The following is a 7,564-nucleotide window of genomic DNA, read 5'->3' as shown; positions in this document are numbered from 1 at the left end:
AGCCACATGCAAATACATCAACTCCACCAATAAAATATTGAAAACTTTAACATGACTACTGGTGATGTCATTATTTTCGTCACCATCCATCAATGGTTAAATTGCATTATTATTCTTTGTACATGGTGTGCCCGCCTCCTGAGTCTGACTAGAAATCCACTCGGAATACCTCTTCTCTGCCGTCGGCGACGAGCCCTGGGGGGTACGAACAAAGGATCACATTCTGGAAAGTCGTATTCCTGGTCGTAATGCTGGTGAGTTACCGCCGCTCTGATATCCAAATGTTATTTCCAGCTGTATGTAATAACACAACAAACGTTCTGGGCTAATAGAAATAACAAAACACTGCAAAGTTGCTGAGGAGCCAGAAGCAGAGTTTAGAACATGTCTCTTGGGAATATTTTAACTTGGCACATACAGTATTCAGACCCCTTGACCTTTCACCTTACAGCCTTATTCTAAAATGGATTAAATCGTTTTTTCCCCCCTCATCAATCAACACACAATACCCCATAATGACAGTGAAAACAGGTTTGAAATTTTTTGCAATTTTTGTGGTGTTGTGAACAATTATAAATGTACACTGACAGGCTGACCCATACTTTAAGAAAGGCGGTTGTAGGGACTAATCCTAAAAAATACTAAATTTTTGGATAAAGCATAAATTGGATTTTAGTCTCAGCCTCCAGAGGCCAAATGGAGCTCCGTACTGAACCGCCAAGCGCCTCCCAAATGTTGTACCAATGAGGACAGCTCTGTATAGCTTCTCATTGACATGATTGGTCAATGCGGCAACTTCAGGAGAGTAATGGCACAATCTGCGAAAGCCAGCAGGAGAGGGAGGAGAATGGTTGGGTCAGGTTAAAACCTCGTCCGGATAGGACCCTTCATCTCAATTTCCACCTAAAATTACCCAAATCTAACTGCCTGTAGCTCAGGACCTGAAGCAAGGATATGCATATTCTATACTATTTGAAAGGGAACACTGAAGTTTGTGGAGATGTGAAATTAATGTAGGAGAATATAACACAGCTGGTAAAAGATAAAAACATGTTTTAAATTTTTATTTGATAATCTTTGAAATGCAAAAGAAAGGACATACATTGATATAGGACGCTGGGGGTCATTTATATGTTGTCCACAACAGGGCAACAGTACATGTGCAAAGTCAGACTGATAACGTCAAGAATGAGCGAGTTACATGACATTTAGTATGAAGTCACCCAGGTGTCCCACACGAGTTGCCCAAATGGCCAAATTGATTTTTTTCAAGAAAATAACTACATAGAAAATACAAAAATGCTTAGTCTACACACTCCCAGGAATGTCATAAATGATGGATCATTAGCTTCCCTACATAAAAGGTACTAACGGGAAATGTGACAAGAATGCTGATCCAATATCTCCAAACACAGAAGTGAAACATTTAAGGGCCAAGTTAGCAGCCCAGGGATCCAATATCACTGTTGAACAACACCACAAACCACACAAAGTAAAAAATAAAATAAAACAACTTTAGAATGACAGTATTTGGAAGATCCTCAGTCCTCTACACAATATTGTGCTGCTGATGCCAAGTCCCAAAGCAGTCTCTTTCTGCTGTAAAGCAGAGGCAAACCGAACAAGTCGTGCAGGTGATGGGGGACTTCATGTGACAAAGAACACAACGACGCCTCCATGCTGTGGCCTTTTTGCCCCGAGGCACATTCATGCCTGCAGTTATGAATTCGGGCATGTGAACACCACTGGTGGCAGGAGCAGAAGGGACAGAGGTAGAGGGGGCAGAAGGTGCTGCAGTGGACTTTGTGCCGTAGCCAGCAAGCTCCTGGATGAGCAGCTTTCTGAAGGCTAGCTGTGTCATGGGGGTCTGTCCACAGCTCTTAGCCATTTCCTTATGAAGGACGAATGCATTCACCACAGCAATGTCGATGAAATGATAAAACAATGTTCTGTACCATTTCGTTGTCTTGTGGAGAACATTGTAGTAGCCTATCAGAGCATCTGACAGGTCCACACCTCCCATGCTCTTGTTGTAATCCTTCACAGCAGCAGGAATGGGAACATTTTTAGTGGTCTGTTCCCCATTAGCGTCCTTCACACGCCTGACGACTTGATCGCCACTGTGCGATTTGTGGATACTGGAGCACATGACCACCTCTCTGGTATCCATCCACTTTACAAAGAGCAGGTCATCTTTACGAATCCATCGCATGGTACCCCTATCAGCCCGCTTAGGCATGTCGTTGACTTTTGTTTTGGGAAAACCCACTCTGTTGGGACGAATGGTGCCACAAGCCCACACATTCAGCTTCCTCAGGTCTGTGAACAGGGTAGGGCTTGTGTAGAAGTTGTCCACAAACAGTTTGTAGCCCGTCCCCAGCAGTTGAAAATCTAATAATTCCATAACGGAATCATAACTAAGTCCCTTACCGGTGGCTGAGATGGATTTCCCCTCGTAAACAAAAAAATTCCAAGTGTAGGCACACACAGAATCGTCCAAAACAAACAGTTTGTACCCCCCTTTTGTTGGCTTGTTACTCATATATTGTTTGAGGCCAATTCCAGCCTTTGAGGCTACCATCCTCTCATCTATGGACAGGTTCTGGTTGGGTTGAAAATGGGTCTTGCAAGCCTCAACCATGCTGGGGTAGAGAGGTTTGATTTTGCAGAGCCTATCAAAGCTTGCTGTGCCTCTCTTCTTGTCATTGTCCTCATCAACTTGTGGGTCACTGATATGAAGCGCCTGCGAGATAGTCAGAAACCTTTTAGAAGACATGACAGTGGAGGGGAAAGGCAGTTGGTAGAGTGTTGACGTTCTCCAGTAGTCCTTGAGGTTTTTACACTTCACAAACCCCATGTAAATAACCAGTGAGATGTAACAGTACAGGTCTTGGACGGAAATGGGGTTCCATGCCTCTTTCTTGCCTGCTTGTGTCTTAGCCCCATACTTGTTGGTGTTAGAAACCAGCGAATCAAGAACTGACAAGGAGAAAAACATCTGGAAAAGATGAAGGGGGCTGTACTTTACAGTCTTGTCCAGCTGAGGTCCTGGCTGCCTTTTCGGTCTAAATGTTGGTGGAAGTGGCTCCACATCATCTTCTAGCACAGTGTGCCAACGGTCCTCTGCCTCGGTGGTAGTTGCCGCTGGTTCACTGGCCCTCCTCCGCTTCTGGGCTGGCCTCTTCACACCTCTAGATGGCCGGGCGGGGGAAGGTGTGGAGCCGGAGACAGCAGGGGTCCGGCTGGATGAACCAGCTTCAGCGTCTGAATTAGTGGGGGATGGACACCTTGACATTGTGGGTTCCCATTGTTCATCCGAGTCCCTGGCACTGTGTAAGAAAAAAACAATCAGTAAGAATACTTCTACAGATGAGCCCTGTATCGACACGTAAAATAAACAGATGTCTATTATATAGAGTAGAGGGAACATAATCACGACGGTGAAGTGTGTGTTTATCAATGGTGAATAAGGCTGGTCAGGGGAGAACGGCTCATAGTGGTGGCCGTGTCATCTGATGAAGATCATCAAAGGTTAGTGATTCATTTTACCTCTATTTCTGCTTTTTGTTACTCCTCTCTTTGGCTGGAAAAATGGCTGTATTTTTCTGTGACTTGGCTCTAACCTAACATAATCGTTTGGTGTGCTTTCGTCGTAAAACCTTTTTGAAATCGGACATTTTGGCTGGAGTTACAACAGGTGTATCTTTAAAATAGTGTGAAATACTTGTATGTTTGAGGAATTTAAATTATGGGATTTCTGTTTTGCACCCGGCAGTTTCACGGGCTGTTGACGAGGTGGGACGCTACCGTCCCACATACCCTAGTGAGGTTAACAAGAAATTTGTGGAGTGGTTGAAAAACGAGTTATACTGACTCCAACCTAAGTTTATGTAAACTTCGACTGTGTGTATAAATATATATAAATAAATAAATAAAAAATATCAAATGAATATGCGACCTTTTAAACAACTGCATTAGCATGAGAAGCAAAAACCTATTTTACTTACTGATCTAAAAGTGGATCTTTTCCTTCCAAAAACATTTCTTCCGCGCTGGAATCATAACTGTGGTCACTCACAGAGTCCTCATCCATTCCTTCTGTGTCACTCTCCTGGTCAATGTCTGCAATAATATCATCAAAATGTTTATACTTGGACTGAGATTTAGCTTTTCCACTCTTAGTGGCCATGTTTAACTTTTTCCAGATTTGAGAAGTTTGTAGAAGAGAAGGAACTGCTGTGAAACGTAAACTACAGTGCGTCCTGTTTCCTTTCACCAGAGAATGAACTCTGTTGTGCACAGCTCTAGCATGATGGCTGTTTGTCCTACAAACGGCATTCACATACTGCTGGAAAGCCCAGCTCATTGGCTATCTAGCTAGGTTTCAAAACGATAGGTGGTCATTGGACCAAGACCCTTCATGGGCTAATTCAGGTGTTGTATAGCCAATACATAATGTAGAATGATGAAACAAGTTTGGTTGCCTTCTAGAGTGTCTGAAGATTGCACAGAAACCGAACTTGACCATGTTAAACAAAGTTAGATTTCTAACAAAATTAGATTTCATAAAATTGTTTTGTGTCAAGTTGAGTCGGAATTCATGCAGAACGCTGTTTACAACATGGATGGTGTTAGGATATACAATACCATTCAAGAGTTCGGGGTCACTTAGAAATGTCCTTGTTTTTGAAAGAAAGGCAATTTTTTTGTCCATTTTAAAATAACATAAAATTGATCATAAACACAGTGTAGACATTGTTAATGTTGTAAATGACTATTGTAGCTGGAAATGGCTGATTATCTACAGAGGCCCATTCCCAGAAACCATCACTCCTGTGTTCCAATGGCACGCTGTGTTACCTAATACAAGTTTATCATTTTAAAAGGCTAATTGATCCATTTTTGAGCCTGTAATCAAACCCACAAATGCTGATGCTCCAGACACTCAACTAGTCTAAAGAAGGCCAGTTTTATTGCTTCTTTAATCAGCATAACAGTTTTCAGCTGTGCTAACATAATTGCAAAAGGGTTTTCTAATGATCAATTAGCCTTTTAAAATTATAAACTTGTATTGGGTAACAAAACGTGCCATTGGAACACAAGAGTGATGGTTGCTGATAATGGGCCTCTGTACGCCTATGTAGATATTCCATAAAACAATCTGCCATTTCCAGCTACAACAGTCATTTACAACATTAACAATGTTTACACTGTATTTCTGATCAATTTGATGTTATTTTATTGGACAAAAAATTTGCTTTTCTTTCAAAAACAAGGACATTTCTAATTGACCCCAAACTTTTCAACGGTAGTGTATATATAGAAATACACGTTTAAAATGTGTACCAATTGATTGGTCGAAAGAACAGGTGACTAAGTCAAACAAGATTTTTATTAGTCTGTGACAGCCCTACTAGTAAAAGATACCAGTCCATCTTCATGTCAACTAACAGAACTCTGCTGGTTGTCCTGGTAACAGATACCAGTGGGCAGATCTATTGTATTTGTTCAAACTAAACTACAGCACTTACCTTGATGAGTCAAATCTGATCCTTTCTTCTCTTCTCTTTCTCTCACAGTTCCACTCAGCCCCGTTGTTTTCCTGCAGTCCACCAGCTACACAGACAACCTCTTCATACCCAGCAGTAAGGCGCTACCGGGAGAGGCACGACATGGGGACTCCGGGAGGGTGGAAGGGCTAGCGTTGTCCTGGTAATCATAAAGAGGGGACACAGACATATATCATTATGGATGCTGATGTCACTGTTGTCATAAAGTGCTTTACAGAAACCCAGCCCAGACCCCGATAGAGCAAGCTGTATGCTAGACCAGACCAAGCTGTACCATCTGGTGTTCTGATCTGGAGAGACTCTTCTCTTCCTCGTCAGCATCAGGATGTTGTTGAGGCTCCCCAGAGGATCCACGATAGTCATGTCTCTCTCCTGTGTGAATGAGAACATCAAACAGACAGTAAACTTATGAACTTCTATTGCAATTACAGAGTGTTACAATGAATATATGTCTAAAAAGGGCCTAAATCAGTCACTTTAATTATGCTTTTTTTTGTTGTGATCAGTGGTATAAAGTACTTTAGTACAAAATACTTTAAAGTATGATTTAAGTAGTTTTTCAAGGAATCTGTACTTTACTATTTATGACTAATTTGACTTTTACTTCACTACATTCCTAAAGAAAATGATGTACTTTTTACTCCATACATTTTCCCGGACACCCAAAAGTACTCATTACATTTTGAAGGCTTAGCTGGACAGGAAAATGGTCCAATTCACGCACTAATCAAGAGAACATCCCTGGTAATCATCACTGCCTCTGATCTGGCGGACTCACTAAACACACGTTTCAATTGTAGATTGTCTGAGAGTTGGAGTGTGTCCCTGGCTATCCGTAAATAAAAAAAAATAGAAAATGGCACCATCTGGTTTGTTTAATATAAGGAATTTGAAATTATTTATATACTTTTACTTTTGGTACTTCAGTATATTTGTGACTTTTACTCAGGAAGTATTTTACTAGGTGACTCACTTTTACTTGAGTAATTATCTATTCAGGTATCTGTACTTTTACTCAAGTATGACAATTGCGTACTTTTCCCACCACTGTGATGCAAATGTTAAAGTGCCTTTAAACAAAATGGGTTCATTTTGCGTCCCTTTGATATTTTAAGTAGAAATGATGCACTGTATATTATATTTTAAAAGCCTGTTATATTAGAATAAGTGCACTTTAATTATAGACCACATAGAAAATTCAATAAATACAATTTTGAAGTGCACAAAATATATGTACCAATGGCAGATTGCCCCTTAAACAACTCCTACAGAACTGAACAACATATCAAAGTGCAGAACTTCAGTATAATGCCCCTTAAAAACCAAACATTAGTTAAACAACTGCATAGTTTGTGCCCCTGTTTTTAAGACAGTACTCACTGGTGGTAATCGGAACTTCAGTCTCCTCTTTTATTGAGATATCCTCCTCTTTTACTCGAAAAGGTTCTTCCTCTTCTTTCAATTTTACGGCATCTTCCTCCTTTTTGATTCTGAAAGCTTCTACCTCTTTTTCCACTTTGACAACCTCTTTCCCATCTTCCTCTTTCACTGTAATATCATCATCTTGTTTCTCCATTTTCATTATTCAAGCCTCTTTGCCTCCTTTCACCAGAGTTTCTTTCTCCGTCTAGATTTGTGCGTTTATGCTCCGGGAAATTAACCTATTGCAGTATCAATGTAACACATTGCTAATTTAACAAGCAAATTACGTTTATAAATGAACCAGTAGATAGGTAAACAGAATTATGTTCGAAACACTAAGAGTAATATACACAAGAATGGTCTAAAGAGTTTTAGGTTTGCTAGCAAAGCACCGCGTGGTTAAACCAGAAGCCTTTTGTCGCTGTTGAAGAAGCCTCCTGTCCCGTCCACTAGATTATACGTCACGCAAGAAGCATCACATGAAAAACTCGCCTTCTGCTGACTGGAGTGGGTAACGCAGTTTGGAAACAATAGTTACTACACTTTTGTATTGGAAAGAACGTCATAATAAT

The 7,564-nt window shown here is 40.8% G+C and overlaps 1 protein-coding gene across 1 annotated transcript; it reads right to left on the bottom strand.

The window, feature by feature from the left end:
• Positions 1-1,049: 1,049 nt before the first annotated feature.
• On the bottom strand, positions 1,050-4,039 carry LOC120036460 (piggyBac transposable element-derived protein 4-like). Its single transcript, XM_038982899.1, has 2 exons — positions 4,008-4,039; positions 1,050-3,329 (listed from the first exon to the last, which is right to left on the bottom strand). The coding sequence occupies exon 2, from the start codon at positions 3,293-3,295 to the stop codon at positions 1,550-1,552; it is 1,746 nt and encodes a 581-aa protein (XP_038838827.1). The 5' UTR covers positions 3,296-3,329; positions 4,008-4,039; the 3' UTR covers positions 1,050-1,549.
• Positions 4,040-7,564: the final 3,525 nt, after the last annotated feature.

Source organism: Salvelinus namaycush, unplaced genomic scaffold (genome assembly GCF_016432855.1).
Source record: "Salvelinus namaycush isolate Seneca unplaced genomic scaffold, SaNama_1.0 Scaffold134, whole genome shotgun sequence".
NCBI classification, from domain to species: Eukaryota; Metazoa; Chordata; class Actinopteri; order Salmoniformes; family Salmonidae; genus Salvelinus; species Salvelinus namaycush.
Note: the sequence above shows the minus strand (reverse complement) of the source record. Positions and strands in the feature narration are given on the sequence as shown.